Source organism: Mobula hypostoma, chromosome 29 (genome assembly GCF_963921235.1).
Source record: "Mobula hypostoma chromosome 29, sMobHyp1.1, whole genome shotgun sequence".
In the NCBI taxonomy this organism is placed as follows: Eukaryota; Metazoa; Chordata; class Chondrichthyes; order Myliobatiformes; family Myliobatidae; genus Mobula; species Mobula hypostoma.
In genome coordinates, this window is record NC_086125.1 from 10,473,244 (window position 1) to 10,498,021 (window position 24,778).

A 24,778-nucleotide genomic window follows, 5' to 3' on the forward strand; every position below is an offset into this window, starting at 1 on the left:
GATTTACTGAAATGTTTGAAAGTCGTTGGTGTGAACAGTGACTTTTTTTTTTCCCCTTCTCCCCGCCCCACCTGGCCCCAGTGGGTGCTGGTCGGCCTGCTGAGGTATTCCAGCGGTTCTTTTGCCAAAACCGCTCTGTGATGCTAATTCCTGAGGGTAATTTACTTAAAGTGCAATTGTTGAACTATTCACTCTAGAATTTAAAAAAAAACCCAATATGGTGGGGATGGCCTTGATTTGGTGAGTTACACAGAATTTACAGCAGCATGCCAAATAGCTTGGTTCAGTGAGAACACGCTGCTGTTTCCATTTCACTGAAGTAGTTTTTCAGCTATATCTGACTCATCAACATAACTCTCCAATCCTTTCTCTCATTAAGTATTTGCCCTAATGTTATGTGGGGATGGGGTTCCATGTTCTCCCCACCCTCTAGATTAGGACATTTATCTTGAAATCCCTATTTTGATTTCTTGTACTGCTGTATGTAGTGTGCTCTTCCCTGCATCACAAGCCTGTTTTATTAAAACTTACCATAATTTTACTGGCCTCTATGAAGTCCCAGTTCAGCTTTAAACTTTTTGAGGAAGGACCTAGCTTGTTCATTGTTTCCTAAGAGGTAATCTCATATTTCTAGTCATATCATTGCAAATGCTTTTATTTTTCAGGGACTCATTTTGATGATCTAGAATGGGCAAGAAACGAGAGAATGTTGGAGATACTCAACAGGTCAGATTGCATCTGTAGAGTGGGAAACTTTTACTGACAATTTTAACACTAATTCTTCGCACAAAAATTATTTTTCAGTTTTATTCAGGTTTTTAACATTGTGTAGGACTGGTTGCAAGTTGAACACAACTCTTCCACTTTTCAACTCTGAGATCCTTTTGTTCCTCCTTGCTTTTTAAAATTATTTTCTCAGTAAAATGTCTATCTCAAATTGTAACATCTCACGTGCTCGTTTTAAAGTCTCCTTGTGGTTTATTGCGACCATCTCCAAACTAACACTGCACCATCCACCACCAGAAATGTTGATATTTCCTGTTTACAAACGAGAAAATATGTAGATGCTGGAAATCCAAGCAATACATACAAAATGCTGGAGGAACTCAGCAGGCCAGGCAGCATCTATGGAAACGAGTACAGTCAATGTTTTGGGCTGAGACCCTTTGGTAGGTTCCTCCAGCATTTCGTGTATATTTCCTTTTTGTATTACTAAGCATGTTAGATTATGGCAGTGACAAGACAGCCTACAGAGGAGAGGTTAACACCCTGACACAGTGGTGCCAAGATAACAACCTCCCCCTCAATTTCCAGAAAACAAATGAGCTGATTGTGGATTACAGGAGGAACGGAGACAGATTTGCCCCGATAAAAGCAATGGGTCTGAGATGAGAGGGTGAGTAGTTTCAAGTTCTTTGGTATACACATCACTGAAGATCTCACCTGGACTGTACACACCGGCTGTGTGACAAAAAAAAAAGCACAACAGCGGCTTTTCCACCTCAGGCGGCTGCAGAAGTTCAGCATGAGCCCCCAAATCCTCAAGACCCTCTACAGAGGCACCAGTGAGAGCATCCTGACTGGCTGTATCACTGCCTTGCACTGGAACTGCACCAACCTTGATCGCTGGGTGCTGCAGAGAGTGGTACAGACAGCCCAGCACATCTGTGGATTGTGAACCTCCCTCCACGAAAGACATTTACAGCAGCAGATGCATAAGGAAGGCCTGGAAGGTCATCGGGGACGCCAATCACCCCAACCATAAACTGTTTCAGCTGCTTTTGTCTGACAAACGATACCACAGCATTAAAGCCAGGACCAACAGGCTATGGGACAGCTGCTTTCTACAAGCCATTAGACTTGTCTGTACATTGTGATGGAGTCATAACACAAAGAGTTTTACTCCCTTGCATTGTGAGATGGATGTAAGATTTAAATAAATTACTATAGTTAACTAGAGCTAGATTGATAACTGTGCCCAGCATTTGGTATAGTGTTAGTACCAGTAGTATCTTAGGCTCAACATAAGATATTGGAGCAGAATTAGGCTATTCAGCCCATCGGGTCTGCTCCATCATTCAATCTTGGCAGATTTATTTTCCCTCCTGATTCCATTCTGTCTTTTCCCCGTAACCTTTGACGCCCTTACTAATCAAGAACCTATCAACACTGCTTTAAACTTCTTGTTTTCCTACACAACACAGGAGTTTTTTTTTGGACCTATTAGTTTTGTGGTACTTGTACCTACATCTCTCACTCCCTCCCATAGAACTTTAGCCTTTCCTTACTCAATTTCTGTAGTTCTTGTTCATCCTGTGCAATCAAGATCCTAGAATTTGTCTAATCATGTTGTTGTAGAGTGTAAATGCAGGCAAGGTGAATGCAGTTTGTTGGAGCCAAGCAAGGCTCCAAATTGTCTTGCACCTGGATCATGGACAGAGTCGTGGTTTTCCCTCGTCTCTGCTCCTGAGAGAAGTTTTCAGCTACGTGTGACATTTTTGAGAATCTCATCCCCTGGCCTACATAATACATTTTGGATTTCAATGGAACATTATTGACCCGAAATGCTAATTTTGCCTGCTCTGTCACTGATGCAGCCTTACTGATGAATATTTCCAGCATGTTACATCCTTATTTGGGCAATTTCACTTCTCTGCCAGGGAATGGAATTGAAACATTTATCCCTTATGAGCAATGTTATTTTGCCTTTTGTGTGAAAATCCAAGCTTGATGATCATGCCTTTACAATTAAGTGTATTGTAATCTGGAAGAGTTTCTGGTGTGACGTTGTTCTGATGTAGTGTGCGCACATGACCATGCAATGTGCTAATGCACTGTGGTTTAGAGTGCTCAATGTGATTCTGCTCCAATGAACAGTCGGGTAACACCTCTAAGCAACACACAGATCAGAGTGGGTGCTGCAGGAAGAATTTTGGAGGAGGACTTTGTGCAACCCCTCTTCAGTATAATGCAGCCTTTTTGGGATATGTGTCTGTGCATTACCATTCCAATGTAGGTAAAGGGTAAAAGTATCAGGGTGGCAAGGTTCTGATGTAGCGTGGAGAAAATAGAAACGGGAACCATCTCCGATTTTAAACTATTGACTGAATAACAACTTCTGTGTTAATCGATGCTGATTGACATGGTGGGCTCTGCATTCACCAACTTGCTCTGTGTTTTGGATTTATTAAACTTTCTGCTCTGGAGTAGGACAACAGCAGACATTTCACATTGTTCACTGCAGTAAGAGGCCTTTTAATTAGTCACAGGAGATAGTTAACAGTTCAATAACTGATGTCAAACTATCACGTTGCCCTGAACACAGTTCATCAAACAAAGAATTGATAAGTGTCTGAAGGCTTCCAGATATGACTGACTAAATGCCGGTGTAATTCCGTTTACTACTTATGCACTGCCTGATGACTTGTTCTGCAGTGGCAGCCAGATGGACATTAACCTGGGGAACTGGTACAGACACCGTTAGCTGGGGTCTGTGTAGGGAGGCAGAACACAGCAGAAGCTTGACCACAGAGATGTGCTCATTGGCTGCATCTGATCTCAGGCCTTGGTTGGCAACTTTGTTTTTTCGCATCTTCACAATGAACCAATTGACAAAATGCTTGTCCATGTTATAGCCCTGGTGCTGATGCTGTCACAGTTTTTTTTTTTGAGTATAAATATTACCTTCAGTTTACCCGGCACGTGGCGTGTCCTTCCGTTGTTCTGTACAAACAGTGAGCTGACTAAAGGGAAGTTCCAAGGCCTGATCTCAGCCTTCGCTGTTGTCGAGTTTGACTGCCTGCTTAAAGCCTAGCGCTTGGTAGAATTTGGAAAGGCAAGTGTCTGCGTGCAGAGGGAATTCTTGATCTACAACTAATGCTAATAGTGGGTATAGATAATTAAAGGACTGCTTTTGAAAAGAAGCACCTCTAATTCTAGAAACTAATCTAAATACTTTGAAAGTGCCTCCATCATCTGCTGTTGCTGTAGCTACAGGATTAACGTTGAGTGGGTTAAGATGCTTTAACATGTTGTTCTCTCTGTTTTTGTGCATCAGCATAGATCTTACCATGATGGAAGTTTGACAAATTATCAAAGCTGGCATTATGAAACGGCCCACATCCCAGTGATGACTGGCATTGCATTTTACAGGGACTGTACAATTAAATCCACCAGTATCATGTGTTAATTATGCAACGTGGCAGTGTTGAAATACAGAATTTATCCCTGTGACAGGTGGACAGTAAATTACATTGTGTGTATATATTGGGATTGTACATCCAGTATTGTACAAAATATTAGTCTGATGAGAGTAAACTGATTGAGTTACTGAAGACTTGGGATTGCCATACAAAACTTGACCATTGGAACTCCTGAAACTGGATTTAACCCAATAGTTCAATATCCTTTTGCCAATGATTTCATTGGCCTGCATTTTCCGGTTGTTTTGAGTCAATTAGCCAGTCCATCACTGACTCAGATGGATAAGGGGGAAAAAAAATGGATGTGTCTGCCAACTCATTTTTGGCACTGGAGCTGGGTATAGGTTTCTGCAGCAGTGCGCATTGGCAGGGAAGTGTTCTGTGTCTCTTTGACCAGGGTTGTACACATGGGGCCCTAGTACTGAGCATTGGGTGAAAGGGGTATGTAAGGATGCAATGCACATTTGTACAAATCAGTCCGTTGAGTGGCATCACTGTGTTCTCACTCAAAGTCCTGATAGATTTGCCCGCGGCGAATGGCATCCGTGTGCTGATTGTATTTGTACTCTCCCTGGTAGTCGCCTTCGCTGCATTCCGAGCCGCTTGCCAACAGGATGCCGTCGTCGTTGGGGTAGTTGGAAATGCAGCAGTACTTGGCGTCAAATACCTGGCGGCTCAGCCCATACACAGTCATTCCTTTCTGCGAGGCCCCCTGGTTTGTTCCCATCTGTAGCGACACGATACTGGAGTCGCACTTTTCAGTGCCCAGCTTGTTATCAACAATGTGCCTCCGTGTTCCCGGGGCCGTCATTCCAGCCTGAAAACAGCAACCAGACGGGGTTGGAGAGGGATCTGCATAAACTCTGCTATACCTCACTCGCCAACCCCTTTCAGTGAGCCACGTCTGCCAAGCAGCTGCTGTGATCCTGTCTGTAACCCGCAAATTCCACGCAGCTTGTTTACCTTCTCCCACCCCTTGCCATCCTCCAAGAGGACCACAACCTTCTGGTTTGGAGGCTTGTGTGCCTCAGTGACCCAGAGGAGCCATGGTGGCTGGAGTCAGGGCTTTGTGCTTCGGCCAAACAGGTCAAAGGATAGAGGCCAGCCTAAGAGTGGTCCACCGGTTCTCCAGGTTCATCTCAGGGCTAACAACCCTGACTGGTAAAATAGAACTGTTATGGAAACGGCAATGAAGAATCCTACATCTGAGTGCGACGATATTCCTGGGACGTATGACTGACAATAGTGAAAAGCGAGAGGGAGCTACCTACGTCATGAAGGAAGCTCTGAACATTGCCAGAGATAGAGGATCTTCATTGCTGCCCTAAATGCCAGCTGTGTAACGGGCTGTAAGTACCCCCTGCCGTATCCCTCACCTCCACCCATTGTTACCAATATCCTCCGCAACCACCACCACTCCTATCTTTTCCGTCGTGCCCGTTCTCATTATAGGAGCAGTGCTGAATGGGTTAACAATTCCCTTGAAAAGTACATAGGACTTGCACGCATTTAAACGTAGGGAAAGTGCCGCATCTGATCTCATTCCTGTGCGTGCTCCCCCCAACCATACCTGTGTTGCCCCCTTGTTGGTTCCCATTTGGAGGCTGATGGTTGTCTGGTCGAGGGGCTTCTCCACTCCAGTTTTGGGGTCATACAGGTGCCTTCTGGTGCCATAGGCAGTCATACCCTGCTGGCTGGCAAATTTATTTGTCCCCATCTAAAGAAAAGTGGAACATGAGAGGCATCAAAAGTAGTGAAATCTTGCTGTGTTGGTAAATGAAGTTGCTTTCTAAAGAGAATCTGACTGACGGAATGGTTTTCTCACTGACTGGGTCGACTTGCTTCTCTGTGAATTAAACATAATTGATACATTTCATTTTACCATATTTTCCACACTCCCCTGATCTTGCCTGCTGTTACCCTCCATCTATCTAATCCCCCTGTGCTCAGGGGATTTGGTTGCGGGGATATGCTAGTGGAACAGCTATGACCAGCTCTCTCTCTCTCCACATCTCCCTCCCTTGTGAACAAGCCACTTGCTGTTTCTGTGTATTGCCGGGCAACATAATTTTGATTTGAAAACCTGGCTGATGGGTCAAAGTAATCTTCCCCTAGAGAAGCTTTCCTATCTGGTTATAGCTTCCACCTACTGGCCCAGTCAACATCCTAATGATTCACACCAAGAATCAATTGTACTGAGAAGCAAGCCATTTGGACCATGGGCCCATCCTTGCTCCTTGTACAAGCAATCCAGGTAGTTTAGTTCCCCAAATTATTACTCGTATCCCTGCAGTTTATTCTCTATTGGATACTTTTCCACCATTTTTCTTTCTTTTGAGAGCGTGAATTCCAAACCATACCCTCGCTGTTTCTTTAAAATCAAATTTCTCCTTGTACAAAATAAAAGTAACAGTGCCTACTGGAAATATTCTGCTGGTCAGGCAATATATATGGAATGATAAATGGTTAACATTGCAGGTTGATAGCACTGGGCAACAAAGATTTTGCTTCCTGAATAGTTTTGGGTGTACCTTATGGATTTTTGTGCTGCTGATCATGAAAATCACCATGGAGTCAGAGATGTATGCACAGAAACGGGCCCTTTGGCCAGTTTAGTCCATGCCAAAAACCATTCAGACTTCTAACCAGCTGCACCAAGTCCATATCCCTACTATCCATGTACCTATCCAAACTTCTCTTAAACGGTGAAATCAAGCTTGCATGGACCACTTATGCTCTCATGACCCTCTCAGTGAAGAAGTTTCCCCTCATATTCCCCTTAAACTTCTCACCTTTCACCCTTAAGCCACAACCTCTGGTTGTAGTCCCACCTAACCAACATGGACAAAACTTGCTTGCAGTTACCATATCGGTATCCCTCATAATTTTGTACACCTTTATCAAATCTCCCCTCAATCTTCTATGATCACAGGGATAAAATCCTAAGCTAAACAATCTTTCCTTATAACTCCTCCAGATCTGGCAAATTCCTTGTAAATTTTCTCTGTGCTCTTTCAACCTTGCTTACATCTTTCCTATAGGTAGGAAAACTGCAATATGGGTTTACTGAGGGTAGAGGAACTAGGAACGCAATTTTCATACTATGAATGCTTTCAGAAAGGGCAATTGAATATCAAAATGATGTCTCTTTGTTTTATTGATTTCACTAAAGCATTCGACAAAGTGCAACTTGAAAAATTATTTCAAATTCTCGCTGAACTAAACATTGATGGAAGGGACCAACAACTGCTTCAAAATCTATATTGGAACCAAATGACGGCGGTAAAAATTGATAATATAAGCAGTTGGACTAAAACTCAAAGAGGAGTTAGACAGGGATGCATTGCCTCACTGGAATTATTTAACATCTATAGTGAAATGATTCTCAGAGAAATAGAAGACCTAGATGGGATAAAAATTGGAGGTGTTAACATCAACAATGTAAGATACGCGGACGATACCACCCAAATAGCAAGTGCTGCAGAAGACCTACAAATCCACCTAGACAAAGTAGTACAAACAAGTGCAGAGTTTGGTCCAACCATCAACTGTTTTTATATAAAAAGAAAAGTATGGTAATATGAAAACAGCAGGATACTCCCAACTGCCAATTGTACATTGGTAACCAAGAGATTGAACAAAAGACCAGCTTTAATTACCTTGGTAGTTTTATATCACAAGATGCTAGAAGTAAAGTAGAAATAAAAAGAAGAATTGCCATTGCCAAAACCAACTTCCAAAAAATGAAACCCATTTTTACCAATAGTCACATTTCTATGACAACAAGGCTTAGGCTACTAAAATGTTACATCTGGTCAATCTTGCTGTATGCTTCCAAAACATGGGCTATAACACCAGAACTCCAAAGAAACTTAGAAGCAACAGAAATGTGGTTTCTTAGAAGAAGGCTGAAAGTATCATACAGAGATAGGGTAACTAATGAGACAGTACTCCAATGTGCCTATACAAAAAGATCTTTAATGAGAACATTAAATGAGAGGAAACTTAAATTTCTGGGCCATGTCATCAGAAAGGGAGAAATAGAACGCCTTGCGTTACAAGGCTGTACTCCTGGGAAACGCGGAAAAGGAAGGCAAAGAAGAAAATATTTGGACACTGTGAAAGAACTAACAGATCTAAGTGTGTGAGATATCATTGATGCTGCGAGGGATCATTCAATGTGGAGAGCCATGATCGCCCAAGCGTGTAACGTGCAAGGCACATGAAGAAGAAGATAGGTAGGTGACCAAAACTGCACTCAATACTCCAAATTAAGTCTCGCCAGTATCTTGTACAACTTCCTGCGCCATTTTTTTAAAGTGGCCTATATTTGTTATTTCAATTCATAATTCAAGTCAATTAAATGTTACCCACAATGTAGGTTGAAAAGTTTTCCCTTGCCTGGGCATACTTAGGCAGAGCGGATACTGCATGGCAGGACGGGTTTTAGAAAGGCAATCAATTTCAGTGAAGGATTTTGATATTTGAGATGGATGTTTCCCAGAATAACTGATGCCAAGAGTAAGGAAGGCATCTTGCGAGGTATCCCGATAACTTTTGAACATTTCTGGGCAATCCTCACTGTTTCTGCCATGCAAGTGTGCCGTTGCCCATCAAGGTATTTTCACTTCTTTGTCAGCTTCTGCAGAAAGCTGCTTCTTAACCTTTTCAATGTTTTCCCTGTATTCACTGTCCTCTGATCCCTCTGTCCTAATCCCTATCTTCAAAAGGAAGTCCCACTATGCAGAGCATCGGCCACTCCTAAGGGCTAGATAAGGCTATACCTGAAGTCCAATGATGTTCCGTCCTGCTTTCAGTGTCTCACTATTAAAAGCGCGTTGCTGTTTCTCTGCGTATCTCACACCAATGTCCGATTTAGTTTGGTACCCTTTCGTCTTTGCCTGTGAGGAATAAAAGGTCGCTTTTAAGTGATGAGCGGGTCAGATAATTCTAATAAATGAAGATTCTTTTGATTAAGGTGGTCACTGTAAATGTACTCACCAAGCTAGCCAGGGCCATGAGAGTGGTCTGAACTTGGGTCAAGTTACAGTTCTCATACAGGTCGTTGGCTTCAAAGCTGTCATGAAGCTTCACGCCGTATTTTGCGATTGCTTTGAGAAAGTTTCCAATGTTCTCCAGCTGTGGATTAAAAGCAAATGAGAGGGCCAAACCGTTTTTAACAACTGGCCGCACATTATTGTATCTAGTATTATAAAGGCAGAATCAGAAAGGCTATGATCGGAGCTTGTGTTTCACAATTTCAAACTTTTTTTAACAATAGATAAACACACAAATGTCAATCTGGAAAATTTTTTTTCATTGATAACATTTATTCCAATAATAAACTTCAGTCTCGCAGAATTTGCACATTGGTTGTTTGTCGGTACTTCATGGTGATATAGATATACGTACTCAGATAATAAATTTACTTTGAACTCGTTTCACTTTCAGATCGTTGCCAGTGGTGTGATGGTGGTAAGATGCAGGTGAAAATGGTGGATGAAACAGATTTATGTGTAAATAATGCCAACGAAAATGAAGATTTCGTTCAAGCTATTTACTGAGGCATTTCACTGCAGAGGCCAGATCAGCGGGCAGAAATATTGTGAGCATTCTATCTTGGTGAACACATCAACCCAGTAGCCTCACAAAGAGAAACAACCCCCAAGCCCTCCTTTGCCCATCTATTCCCTCCAAAGAAGCACCGCGACTGTTGGAGGTCACTTTCAGTGCTAATCTACGCTCTGGCCGATTGCAAAGGAAACAGTTCACTTTGTGTTTGATGGAATAAAGCGTACCCATGAATGACAAAGTCCGCAATGTTCTTAAAAGAAGCCAAGTTCCGGCTGGCTTTTATCACTCTTCAACAAGTGGCAGGGGAATTGCACATTTATTTCTCCAAAGCATTGGAAAAGAGATTTCAGACTAGATCCTCCTCACCCTGTGTCTTGTATAATCAGGTCATAGACATGAGGCTAACTTTGATTTAGTTGTGCTTCCACTACAATTGATGCATCTTACCGTCTTTTGTGTAAGAACTGAAATTAACCATTTTTTCCAAAAGCTAATAAATATGCAAAAAAAAACCTAAAGTCAAGCCTCAAGTGAGGATCTTAAAATTATCAGATGCAGTCTTGTTGCATCAATACTCGAACAAGAGGAAAAATAAACTATACTCTTGGGTAAATACCAGTAATGCAATGTCCTTACCGGAAAATACATACTGAGGCAGCCAATGGGGTTAAATTCTTCAAGTGACACCAATGGGGACAGTTTTCTTAGAAGCAGATATCTCTGGTTATAAGCTATGATTGTTATCTCTGTGGACCAATTGTATGTCATTGTTGCTATTTGAGGTACAGTAATTCATTGGAACCACTTGTGAGTCATTAGGGTTGTGTGATGTATTTACAAAAGCAAATGACAGTAATCTAAAATAAAAACAAAAAAATGTTTAATACTTGGTAGGTCAAGCAGTACCTGGGACTACGGGAAGTCGATGTGGGGTATTCATGCCTTGGTTGCTTTTATCGGTTTCAGTAAACAAGTCAGCAGTTACTTGGACACACACACGAGGAATTCCGCAGATGCTGGAAATTCAAGCAACACACATCAAAGTTGCTGGTGAACACAGCAGGCCAGACAGCGTCTCTAGGAAGAGGTACAGTCGACGTTTCGGGCCGAGACCCTCCGTCAGGACTAACTGAAGGAAGAGCTAGTAAGAGATTTGAAAGTGGGAGGGAGAGGGGGAGATCCGAAATGATAGGAGAAGACAGGAGGGGGAGGGATGGAGCCAAGAGATGATTGGCAAAAGGGATATGAGAGGATCATGGGACAGGAGGCCCAGGGAGAAAGAAAAGACGGAGGGGGGAAACCCAGAGGATGGGCAAGGGGTATAGTGAGAGGGACAGAAGGAGAAAAAGGAGAGAGAGAAAAAGAATGTGTGTATATAAATAAATAACAGATGGGGTACGAGGGGGAGGTGGGGCATTAGCGGAAGTTTGAGAAGTCAATGTCTTACTAGCTCTTCTTTCAGTTAGTCCTGATGAAGGGTCTCGGCCCGAAACGTCGACTGTACCTGTTCCTAGAGATGCTGCCTGGCCTGCTACGTTCACCAGCAACTTTGATGTGTGTTGCTTGAATTTCCAGCATCTGCAGAATTCCTCGTGTGTGTGTGTCCAAGTAACTGCTGAGTTGTTTACTGAAACCTATGTGAAAATGACCTCAGACTCAGCATCTACGAGAGAAGGCCCAGCATGTCTCTATTGTACAACTTTGCCTTCCGAATAGAAAGATTCACAGCAGAACCCTAGAAATCTTAGAAGGCAGACATTAGTGACGAGTCACATTCACAGCCAGCTCGAAGAAGACCACCTAATGATAAAGACCTCAAACTTATCAAAAAAAAACTCTTGGTCACCTGCACAGCAGTGATCCTAGGCTACTGTGACTTGAACTACCTTACAGCAACAAACCAGAGATGCTAGTTGTACTAGCCCTGCAAAATCATCCAAATCTACCAGAAGGAAAAGCACAGTAATGTCCCCTTTTAGACCAACATCCTGACACTAGCAGCCCTAATTACACCAGATCAGTTGTGTAAGAAAGACCACATTCATGTGCTTGACACTAGACCTTTGAAAAGGACCCACTATTTCAAAGTTCTGTCCTGGGAGGAGCGTACAATTTGAACATAGGAAACGTTTCTGTGATATTCTCAAAGCTTCGCATAAAGGTGCAGCAGTCCCACTAGTTCCAAGCAATCCATGGCCCAGGTGAGAAGCAACATGTGGGATGTCACTGTGAACCTTGAGGCCTTGCACATGGAAGCCCCCTGTAAATGGTAGAAGGAGCCACCACTTTCTGAAGTAACCTCCCATTACGTTGGCTTCTTTCTGCCCCAACTAGAAGAGTCTGCAGGTCCCATAATAGGCTTATCAATCACTTTATATAATTTTATTTTATTAAGATACAGTGCAGAATAGTCTCTTCCGGCACTTTGAGCTGCACCTCCCAGCTTCCTCCCGATTTAACCTTAGCCTAATCACAGGACAATTTACAATGACCGATTAACCTACTAACTGGTACATCTTTGGACTGTGGGAGGAAGTTAAGCATCTGGAGGAAACCCACACAGTCACGGGGGTGGGCAATGTACAAATTCCTCACAGACAGTGGTGGGAATTGAACCCAAGTTGCTGGTACCATAAAGTGCTGTGCAAACCACTGCGATATCGTGCCGCTTTGAACCCATAGAAGCGAAAACAAGTCAATATCTGTTAGTACCTCTGAGGACCTAACCTGGTCCCAACATATCGTTGCAGCTACAAAGAAGGCAAGACCGCAACTGTATTTCATTAGGAGTTTGAGGAGATTTGGTTTAGCACCTAAAACACTCAAAAACTTCTCAGATCAACTATGGAAAGCATTCTGACTGGCTGCAATACCGTCTGGTTGCTGCTGCATAGGATTGAAGTAAGCTGCAGAGAATTAGTCAGCTCCATCATGAGTACTAGCCTCTGTTGGATTCAAAATATCTTTAAGGAGCGATGTTTCAGAAAGGTGGCATCCATTATTAAGGACCCCCTTCACCCAGGACATGCCCTCTTCTCAATGTTACCAGCAGGAAGGAGGTGCAGGAGCCTGAAGGCACAACTCAGGGATTCACGAACAGCTTCTTCTCCTCTGCCATCCAATTTCTGAATGGACATTGAACTCATGAACCTTACCTTACTATTTTTTTTTAAGTTTCTGTTTTTACACTACTTATTTAAATTCAACTAATATACATACAGTAACTCATTCTGTTTCTATATTTATCATGTATTACATTGTACCTGTGCCGCAAAGTTAACAAATTTTACCAATAAGAGAAGCAGTGTGCGCAGCCCCCCGATGAAAAATGATATCGTATCTGTTAAATAGGGGCTGTGGACAATTCTGATTTGATGGAGATGGACGTGAAAGCACAGAGGAACATCTGGAAAAATTTCTGAAACGCTTGTTCGCTGCTGTCGTTACTGCGCGGTCGGGAATCTTCCGGAGGGTAGGCCTCAAAATCCCGGCTTTGCCTGCTGCTGGCGACTGAGAAGGAGGTCGAATCGTTTGGATAGTGATGGCGCTCAGTACTCGATGTCGGAGAGCTGATCAGAGCCCGAAGTTTTCGGATGACTCAGAGTCGGACTGTGGTCGGGTATGGCAGGGAGAGTTTTTCTTCCTTCTCTCCGTCTGCGTGAGATGTGGGACATTTGAGAGACTTTGAACTTTTACTGTGCTCATGGACTTCTTCATCAAGTTATGGTATTGTTGCACTGTTGTAACTATATGATATAATTATGTGGCTTTGTCAGTTTTTTCAGTCTTGGTCTGTCCTGTGTTTTGTGATATCACACCGGAGGAAATATTGTATCGTTTCTTAATGCATGCATTACTAAATGACAGTAAAAGAGGACTACGTGTCTTCATAATCTAATTGAATGCAGGTGATATTAAACCTGATACTGACTCTGCAGCACTAATCATCTGCCTGAGAGGAGGGGATGTTACAGGAACCAGTACTGGAATCTCTCCACTTACAGTGTATGATAATAGATGAAAATATGACATGACATCATCCACATCTGCTCATGATATAAAGCTACTTGGGAGAGTCATCACAAGAAAGACATATATTCTGCACAGTTAATTTAGAGTCGCAGGCTTTTTATTATGTGCCAAAATGATTATGTGTGATAATTTACTTACACATGGAGAATAGAGAGGCACTATTTCTATAAATGGAAAGAAGCTTTTAAATATAAGTTCACAAGCAGAAAGTCAGTATTAGGGTAGATCAATCAAGTATTCAAGCAGAATGTTTGTCTTTATTTGAGGGTTTTGGAATACAAAAGAGAATCAGAATCAGGTTTAATATCACCGGCAGATGTCATGAAACTCGTTAACTTTGTGGCAGCAGTACAATGCAATACATAATAATAGAAAAGAGAAATAAAACTGTGAATGACTTATATATAAGCAGTGCAAAAATAGAATAAATAAGTGGTGAAGTAGTGTTCAAAGGTCCAATGTCCATTCAGAAATTGGATGGCAGGGGAGAAGTGAAGAATTTTGTCACAGCCGTGCAATGTTCTGGTGAACAACATACTAAGTATTTGTATGCAGTTTTGGTCTGTGTACTCAAGGAAAGATATAATTGCCTTGTAGACAGTGCAGTTCAGATTCATTAGATCAGTCCCTGGGATTGTCATGTGAAGGAAGATTGAGTAAGGTTACCCTGTACTCACTGTCGTGTAGTAGAATGAAAAAACAATCACTGAATCTTCGATTTGGAAAGGAACTGACAAAGTTCGGCTGAGAAACTATTTCCTTTGGCTGACGCCTAGGGCATGAACTCAGGATAAGTGATTAATCATTTAGAATGGAAGGGAAGTTCTCTGTTAATAGACCTTTGTATATGGGATCAGGTGGGGAAAATGGAGAAGCACAGGATTAGCTGTCATTTCACTGTACAGCAGATTAGGATTACATTCCGTTTCTTAAATACTTTGATCATTTTAGTGCCATTATTTGTCTAAATCACCTTTCTAAAAGTTAACATTTACTTCCAGTCCTGATTATAAGATATGAGTTTATATTATTCCAGTAATATTATTAACTAAAGTACGAATCTTAGTCTGACAAACCTTGCCTTCCTAATTCCATGCTGGTTACTCTGATTTCTTTACAGATACTGCTTTGGCTTTGGGCTGATTTCCAGGAATTGTCCAGAGCTGATATGGGGAGGGAAAACCTGTAACTGACTCTAGAGTAGATTTACTCCTCTCTTTTTAACAAACTAACAGGTATATGTTTGCTGGCTTGTTCTTGATGATATTATTGAGAAAGCCTCCCTCTTCAAGTATTAGACTCATTAATTAAGCAGACACTAGCCTTACAACATTGCTGCTCAGTCAGTAATAATATCCAATCATATTTTTGCATAACCAAAGCCCTGGAGTTTCCACCCAGTACTGCCCCTCTGTACTGAAACTGTTAGAAAAGCATTGCCTTTTTTGGGAGTAAAGCTCACTGGGCTTATATTTATCTTATCTTTGGGCTCTTGCAGAGGCTGAGATGGAGCGTGTGTGTTACTTTCAGGGACATCTTTCCTGCCAGATGCTATGCGGGAGTGTGCCTGGGTTCCATCATTTATCGGTACATTCTCATCCTGCGGATGGATCCTGGAAAAACGTTCCATATGTGCTAGGCTATTGCCAAGGAAGGAAAGGTCTCATCCTTCTTGAACGGCGGTTAAATGGAAAGATAATCAAAACTGAAAAGTCCGGGCTTACAAAATACAACTAAGTCTTGGTCAATTGGCTGTGAGCTTAAATTCTCTTAACGAGAAGAGAACAATCCTTGGCATTTATAGTCTCAGGTCTTCACAGGAGCATTCTCAAACTGCTACTGAATTCAAGCCACAGAAAGACAGGTGATTAAAGATTTGTCAATGAAGTAGGTTTTAATCGATTTCTCCTTCCGGTGAACAAATCCCCCTGCTTCCTCTATTCCCCACTCTGACCTTTCACTTCCTCTCACCTGCCTATTACTTCCTCTTTCCCTGTCTCCTACTGTCTACACTCCTCTCCTATCAGATTCTTTCTTCTCTTGTCCCTGACCTTTCCCACCCACCTGGCTTCCAGCTAGCCTTTTTTTCCCATATTATTCTGTCACCTTCCCCCTTCCTTCTCAGTCCTGACGAAGGGTCTCGGCGCAAAACATCAACCTTAGACGCTGCCTCACCTGATGAGTTCTTCGAGTGTTTAGTGTGTGTTGCTTTAGGTTCTAAAGTGCTTCTTATGAGGAAGGAAGGTCAGAAAGACAGGTTCAGGGAAGAATTTCTACAGCTGCAGGACTTTAGCATTTGAATGATTAGCCACGACTTGAGAAGTTATTAAAATTGGGAACGCACTAGAAGCCAGAATAAGAAAATAGCACAGGATGTTGAGGGGCAATTGTAGGAAGGGATAAGGACTCACAGGTGTTGCTGATCAACAGGCCACAATCTTAAAGGATCAGCGACAACACCTCTGCCACGATTATCCTCAACATCGGCACTCTACCAGGTCTCATCCTGAACTCCTACTCTTCTGCCTGTACACTCATGTCTGCGTGACCAGATTCCTGTTGGACTCCATCTACACATTTGCAGATGATCCCCTGCAATGGGTCGTTCAGGATGGACACATCACAGAGAGCCTTGGGCCACAGTGTCAGCAGGACCAACGAGCAACGTCATTGACTTCAGGAAGGAGAATATTGCCCGTGCTCCTCTTTACATCAACAGTGCTGAGCTCAAAAGGGTTGAGACTTTCAAGTTCCTGGGAGTGAACATTGACAGCAAAGCCACAAAGGCCCAGTAGTGTCACTACTTCCTCAGGAGACTAAAGAAATTTGGCATGCCCTCTTTGACCCAGATCAATTTTTATCAATGCACCATGGAAAATACCCTATTTGGATGCATCAAATGAGGACTAGACTATAAAAGCAACAATGTAATGTTGAGACTTTATAAAGCACTGGTGAGTCTCACTTGGAGTATTGTGAGCAGTTTTAGGCTCCTTATCTCAGAAAGGATGTGCTGATACTGGAGCCGGTTCAAAGGAGGTTCACGAAAACGATTTCAGGATTGAAAGGCTTGTTGTAGGAGGAGCTTTTGATGGCTCTGGGCCTCTGCTCAATGGAATTCAGAAGAATGAGGGGTGACTTCATTCAAACCTACTGAATGGTGAAAGACCTTGATAGAGTGGATGTGGAGAGGATGTTTCCTATGGTGTGGGAGTCTCATACCATGGGGCATAGCCTCAGAAAAGAGACGAGGAGGAAGTCCTTTAGCCAAAGAGTGGTGAATCTGTCAAACTGATTCCCACAGGTGGCTGTGGTGGCCAAGTCATTGGGTATATTTGAGGCCGAGGTTGATAGATTGTTGATTAGTCATGACTTGAAGGGATATGGGGAGAAGGCAGAGGATCGGGGCTGAGGGGGAAAAATGCATCAGCCGTGATGATATGGTGGCACAGACTCGATGGGCCAAGTGGACTAATTCTGCTCTTGTATCTTACAGTCTTACGATCACAGCTTGGTATGGCAATTGCTTTGCTGTGGCCACGAGAAACTGCAGAGGGTTGTGGGCACAGCTCAGCACATCACAGAGACCAGCTTCCCTCCCATAAACTCTGCCCAGACTTTTCATTGCCTCAGTAAAGCAGCTAGCAGGAAGTTCCCTCCCACCCTTGGCTCTTGTATCTTCTCGCCTCTCCCGTTGGGCAGAAGATGCATAGGCCAGGCTCAAGAACAACACCCATCGCACTGTTAGAAGACTATTGAACGTTCCCCTATTATGATGAAATGGACTCTCAACCTCACAATCTAATGTCGTGTGGCTTGGCACCTCATTGTCTAATTGCACTGCACCTTCTTTGGACTATAACACTTCCTTTCTCTGCTATTGTTGTATCTCGTTCTACCCATTGTTATGAACTGATCTGTCTGAAGAGTATGCAGGAAGAAATCTTGTCACTGTACCTTGGTGTATGTGACAAGAATGAATCAATTTACCAACTTACAACCCTGGGGTTCTAGGGCTGGTTGGTCTGTAGGAGTGGACACGATTTCTGCTTTCCCACCAGGTAGATAGGTCTGAACGGTGAATATTCACACCAAGCCATCCACAGCATAATGCCCGAGCCTGCTTACACACAGACCTTGATCCACACCGACGCCAGATATAATGTATTATCCGTACCTGATGCCAGTTCTGTGGGGAATCATTAATCTTCTTCACTGAGCCAGGCTGCAGTGTATTAATAAGCCTTAAAGAAAAGGAAATGCAAGATTAAAACTTTAAATGTCAATGCGATCGTTCCCCAGTTTCTGAACATTTAAATTAATGAATTTACACTGTAACACTATTGACTTTGAAGTGTGTATCTTCAGTGAACAAGGCCATGATCCACTTTACTGAATAGTCCACCATGCACAGGAAATCTCTGCCCGAAGTACCTATAGTTATCCCCTTTCGTTCAAGAGCATACATCATCAGAGACCCCACCAACCAGGCCATGCACTTTTCTCGCTGCTGTCATCAGGCAGAAGGTACAGGAGCCTCAGGTCTCACACCAGCAGCTTCAAGAACAGCTGCTACCCTCAACCATCAGGCTCTGGAACAAAGTGGGGTAACTACACTCACTTACCCATCCATTGAGATGTTCCCACAACCAATGATCTCAATTTAAGGACTCTTTACCTCATTGTCTCGTGTTCTCATTATTTATTGTGATTTATTTTTTCTTCCATTTGCACAGTTTGTTGTCTTCTGGGTGATCTTTTATTGATCCTGTTATAGTTACTACTCTATAGGTTTGCTGACGTGGAGACACCTCTTTCTCCCTTATTAGGGAGAGAGAGAGAGCCTGTGGTATGTCAAATACCGGGTGAATGCGAAGTCTCTGAGGTACTGAAAGTCTGTGTCTTTGCTGTTGCTTTGCTGCACGCTTCAGTGCTTGGTGGTGGGTGCTGATGCTTTTTTTTTGCTGATGGGAGTGGGGGGGGTGGAGTGGATCATTGCTTGCTGCTGCTTATGCATGGGAGGGTGGGGAGCTGGGGGGTGCAGTTTGGCGTTCTAACATTTAACTGTCATTCATTCTTTGGGGCACTCCATGGATGGTTGCGAAGAAAAAGCGTTCCAGGATGTACATTGTATACATTTCTCCGACATTAAATGAACCTTTGAATATGCCCACAGGAAAATGAATCTCAGAGTTGCATCTGGTGACTATGTGTACTCTGATAATAAAATTTACTTTGAACTTTTGAACCATTTTGTCTAGCGTTGTAACTTAATGAAATATTTTTAAGCGTGCATTCCTTTTGTACATTAAAGGGAAACACTGAGTACTCAGGCTTTGATAAGACAATGTTTCCCCAAGCCACAGTCGACGTAACTCACTGTGGAACAGAGTGTCAGCAACAGGAGTGGAGGGGACAAAGTGATGGAGGCAAAGTGGGAGGAACAGTTGCAGTTAGAACCACGTTGGTGATGGCTCAGATAGGGCAGAGATTTTGTGGAACGGAGGGCTTGAGATCCATTGGTTGCTTGCCAAGGGAGACTAACACTGAACGGGGCTTTATTAGGGAAGGATGGTAACAGTGGTAACAGGATGAGGGGGAAATGTACTCGAGGCTAGAGGTACAGTGAAAGGACATGGTGGAATTGTTGTGATTGGTAACAGATCATGCAGACTGAAGGTGTGTGTTAGCTGCAGTAGGAAGTCTTGTGAAATATACACTGGAGCAGTAAGTGGTTCGGATTTGCTTACTTGCACAGCACAACTCCATTCTTCAGCCCATCCATTAGGTTTTCAGATATCGTGATTCCAGTCACATCTTCAATCCATCTCCGGATATCCTCATCTTTTTGTGGGTCATATTTCTGGGCGATCTGCAGGTCAGGGAAACCATGTGAATTTTCTTGAATTTAGAACCCATGACTGGGCTCGAATGTCTCTAGGCCTCGTACTACGCTGCACCAACTGAACCCCTTGCATGTCCTTGTACCATTATACGTACAGACCTGTGATTCCCCTTCATGTTATCCCTACATGCCTCTGCCTACAGACTTGAGCACCAAGCTTTCAAACACCCTTTTTCTACACTCCCAAACGTTTTCTAAATCCATCGTCGACTAAGGTCTTGTGGGCCCTTTGGTTTCCTTTTGATGTTGTCAGAGGAAGTGTCGATAAAATATTAAGTAAATGAGTGCAGAACAGGAGTGGACATCACAACAATGGCGATGATATGGGGGAGCGATGAGGAGATTTTGAAAATGAACGGTGGGAAACGGAGGAGCGGCAGAGATTTAGGGACTCAAATAGCTACAGAGAGAAGACAAAGGGATAGACTTGGGTCTCAGGCTCCGGGCCTCAATCCCACTGCCTCAGGGCCTTGGATCTTGGAGTCTCAGCCACAGGGCCTCAGTCCCAAAACTTTGGTCTTCAGTCTATTTTCCCACTCTCACTAACTGTGAAACATTAACACCTTATATGAAAGGCCTTGATGGAGTGGATGTTTCCTATGGTGGGAAGGTCTAAGACCAGAGGACACAGCTTCAAAATAGAGGGATGTCCTTTTAGAACGGAGATGAGGAGGAATTTCTTTAGCCAGACAGTGGTGAATCGGTGGAATTCTCTGTGGAGCTGTGGAGGCCAAATCTCTATGTATATTTAAGGCAGAAGTTGATAGATTCCTGATTGGTTAGGGCATGAAGGGATATGGGGAGAAGGCAGGAGATTGGGGCTGAGAGGAAAATTGGATCAGCCATGATGAAATGGCAGAGCAGACTTGAAGGGCCAAATGACCTAATTCTGCTCCTATATCTTATGGTCTTATTTATTAAACTTTGATTTTCAAACTATTGTTGTTTTCAAATATCTCCATGGCCTTGCCTCTCCCCATCAGTGCAGTCACCTTGCATCCAAGAACTCGATTTCTTTCCACTCCTGGTAAGCTGATTGTAAAACCTCCATATTCAGTCTGTGCCAAGGGTTGAGGTATCTGCTCTCATCATGAAGTGACCCCTCGGTGGCCGCCAAATCTTCAGCTGTCACCAAAAAGCCCCCATGTAGGGAATAAAGAAGGTGAGAAGGGAAGTTGGTCAACTTTTCTCTCACTCATTTCACTGTTTGCTTCCCTCTCCCTCCTGCTCTTCCTCACTCGCTCCCTCCATCGACACTTTTAGCCGCGTCTCCGATTTATTTGGAGCCTTCCTTTTTTGAAAACAGAAATCTCTGCCGGAAGCCAGCAACAGCATTTTGTTTTCACTTTGTGGGTTTGTGTTTGGGGAGGCACAGTGGCGTAGCAGTCAACGTAGCACTTTACAGCGCACGCTGTTGTCCGCAAGGAGATTGCGCGCTCTCTCCGTGACCACGTGTCTTTCCTCCTGGTGTTCTGGTTTCCTCCCACATTCCAAAGATGCGTGGGTGCGGGTCACGGAGTTGTGGGCACGCTATGTTGGTGCCAGAAGCATGGTGACACTTGCAAGCTGCCCCCAGCACATCCTCAGACTGTGTTGGTTGTTGCCGCTAACGATGCATTCCACTCTACGTTTTGATGTACATGTGACAAATAAATCTAATCTTTATTTTTAAACCAATGATTTTTTAATAAAAAAAAGGTTAGCAGCTCCACTGTGCTCCTGATTGCTGAGTGAAAATTGACACGTAGGCCTAGGGAACTGGGGAGCAAGGATATCCAGGGCTCATTCCAAGTTCAGTTCCAGGCCTGGAGTACAAAGAGGCCTGGGGAGCAAGGAGATCCAGGACTCATCCCAAGTTCGGTTCCAGGCCAGGAGAGCTTACTTGCAAGTCAACACATTACCCGTGCCTGGCCCATGCCTGAAACCACAGGCATTTTTCTAGGCAGTCACTTCCTTCCCCTCGCGGATGCCGTCTCCACCAGTCTCTAGCTCTGCCTGACTGCACCCCTTCCTGATCCCGTATGCTGTTCAACCTGCATCCATTTCTTCTCATTCCAACATACTCCTGGCTGGCTGTGCCTCTTCACTGTTCAAAGCAATGCCTTCTGAGTATGAGCACACACAGGCCCCCCATTTACTATTCAGCTGCTTGCTGACCTGTATTGGGTCCTGTTTAAGCAGCCTCGCTTTTAAGACTGAGACTTTTTCCCCTCAAATCTCTCCAAGGTCTTGTCTCTCCCTAACTCTGTAATTGCCCCGAGTGTTACATTCCTGTGAGCTCCTCTATGTCTGGCCTGCTGATATTCCTAGTCTTTATTACTCCACCAGTGGCACTTACCTGCCCTCATAACTCATCACGTGGCTCTGGTGAAGGTGCTATATAAATGGAAGCTGTTTTGGCATAACTACCCTGAAGCTGTCTGATGGTGAGTCCAAATGCTTCATATTTAAGACCATGAGACCATAAGATCTAGGAGTTGGATTCGGTCATTTGGCCCATCGAGTCTGCTCAGCCATTTTATTTTGTCTGATCCACTTTCCCTCTCAGTCCCAATCTCTTGCCTTCTCCCCGTATCCCTTCATGCCCTGACCAATCAGAAATCTGTCAACCTCTGCCTTAAATATACCCGATGACTTGGCCTCCACAGCCACTTGTGGCAAAGATTTCCACAGATTTATCACTCTCTGGCGAAAGAAATTCTTCTTCATCTCTGTTCTTAAAGGACGCCCCTTTATTCTGAAGCTGTGCCCTCTGGCCTTAGGCTCCCCCACCATAGGAAACATCCTTTTCACATCCACTCTTTCAACATTCAATAGGTTTCAATGAGGTCAGCTGTCATTCTTCTGAATTCTAGTGAGTACTGAACTTCAGGTGAAGTGATTCAAACGGAATGAAGTTACCTTCACAGAGCAACTGAAGATTTAGTTCAGGGAATACTTGTGGATAAACTTAACAATTTCTCTACATTAATTCAAGTTGACTATGTACCTGCCTCAGTAGTATTTGCTTTTAGCACAGATATTGATCCTCTACTTCCAAACACCCCACCCCCCATCCAGATCAGTACTACCAGTGCCAAGGACTAAAGTTAGAAACTACATTAATGTCAGATCCAACAACACACACCGATCACACATACATCTGAAATGTTTATCAGACTCTTCCAGTCAAGCAGCTTTACAGCTGCGCAGCTCTGTAATAGAAAACAGATTTTATGACAACAAATCATTCAAAAGTTTTCCCTCCTCAATCACAAATCGCAGACTGGAGTCCTGCAGAATCTGTCCTTTAAATAGGACCTGATGTTTGCTGTTTGTATCCACAGAATCAATACCTCAGAAGGTTAAATTCCTCCAGTTTGGCTTAACTTCCCCTGCTCATTTCTGTTGGCTACATTTCATTCATTGACAAGCTGGCTAATATTTAAAGGAATGTTTGTAGAGATTATCACGTCAATGCTTCCAGTGAACAGTAGAGAATATGCCCGCACATCTGTCATTCTAATAACTATTAAAAATCAGATGTGACTTTATAACGGAAGGATTGAGGAGACTACAACTGCTGAGCACCATTTGACTGGCCTCCTTCATTCTGTGCTCAAGCAACTTCCATGCTTGTGAAAATTAAGGCCAGTGCCTACCTTGCGATTCACCTCTGCTGAGAGTCCATACGCAGGTCCCTTGTTGAAATGCGCTGACATCGTTGAGCTGTAGAGGAAATTTTATTGCAGACTTATAATTCCAGAGAGCCACTGCCTGCACTCACTCTTGTCAGTTCTGGAAGTCTCACAAAATTCCCCAAACTTTTCAAACTCTTGAATTAGTTGGATCTGAGGCTGCTTCCTGATTGGTTCAGAGGACAGCCAATTAGGTTGGCTGACAATTCCAATGACGCCAGCCTATTGGAATTTGAGAAACTGTCGTCATATTTTCCATCTTGGTTGTTTATGTTGGATGTGAAAGGAGATTGGTTTGATTTTGCAGCAGCATTTTATACATAGAAAAAAAAATCTGCAATTTTCAGAATATTAGCAAGAGAATTTCTGTGCTGGAGCCAGCTACACTAGAGAGCCCATGAAATACCAGGTATTAATCAGGCCAAACTGGCTGGCCTTTATAATATCAAAAAGGGCCTTACATGGAAGCCCTGTAATATTACATCAGGACTCCCAGGTCAGCACATGGAACACGGCATCTTCCAATCCACTACTATAGTGGAAATCATACACTATGGTCTTTTAGTCTACCTTGACCTGGGCCTTGCTATACATTGGTCTGCCTGCACTACATTTTTGTCTGTAACACTATGTTCTGCATTCTCTACTTTTTCTCTTCTGTGCTATTTTGATATACTTGTGTATGGAATTATCTGTCTGAATGGCAGGCAAAGTAAAGCTTTTCACGGTATCTCCGTACATGTGACAATAATGATCAACTACTTGGCTGCCCTGCAATATCAAACTGGGCCCCACTAGTAGGACCTGATGGGATATTTGCTCGTTCTTTATGTACTGGGTCGTATGCCGTGGGCAATCGTGGTCTTTCCATGACCATGATTGTTCTTGGCAAATTTTCCTACAGAAGTGGTTTGACATTGCCGTCTTCTGGGCAGTGTCTTTACAAGACGGGTGGCCCCAGCCGTTATCAATACTCTTCAGAGCTTGTCTGCCTGGCGTCAGTGGCCACATCAGCAGGACGTGATATGGACAAGCTGCTCGTACGACCATCACCACCCGCTCCCATGGCTTCACATGACCCTGATCACAGGGCTATAGATTGCCGAAGGGTGACCTGCAGGCTACTGGAGGGAAGGAGTGCCTTACACCTCCTTTGGTAGAGGCATTGTTTCTGTTATTGTCCTTATATCTACAGATTTATTGAGAATGCCCACAAGAAAAAGTCTCAGGATTATATATGGTGACATATATGTAATTTGGTAATTAAAATTTACTTTGAACTTTGAACATACCTCCACTCCCCCACCCCAATATGATATTACAGTGGTCAAACAAAGTGACCCCTGTCATAACAGGTCAGGTCCCAGTGGATGGCCCTGGTAAGATTG

The 24,778-nt window shown here is 43.4% G+C and overlaps 1 protein-coding gene across 1 annotated transcript; it reads right to left on the minus strand.

The window, feature by feature from the left end:
* Positions 1-718: 718 nt before the first annotated feature.
* Positions 719-23,541, minus strand: cnn1b (calponin 1, basic, smooth muscle, b). Its single transcript, XM_063035947.1, has 7 exons — positions 23,355-23,541; positions 19,559-19,680; positions 17,986-18,052; positions 9,204-9,341; positions 8,987-9,103; positions 5,773-5,919; positions 719-5,019 (listed from the first exon to the last, which is right to left on the minus strand). Exons 1-7 carry the CDS (start codon positions 23,412-23,414, stop codon positions 4,705-4,707), a joined length of 966 nt encoding a protein of 321 aa, XP_062892017.1. The 5' UTR covers positions 23,415-23,541; the 3' UTR covers positions 719-4,704.
* Positions 23,542-24,778: the final 1,237 nt, after the last annotated feature.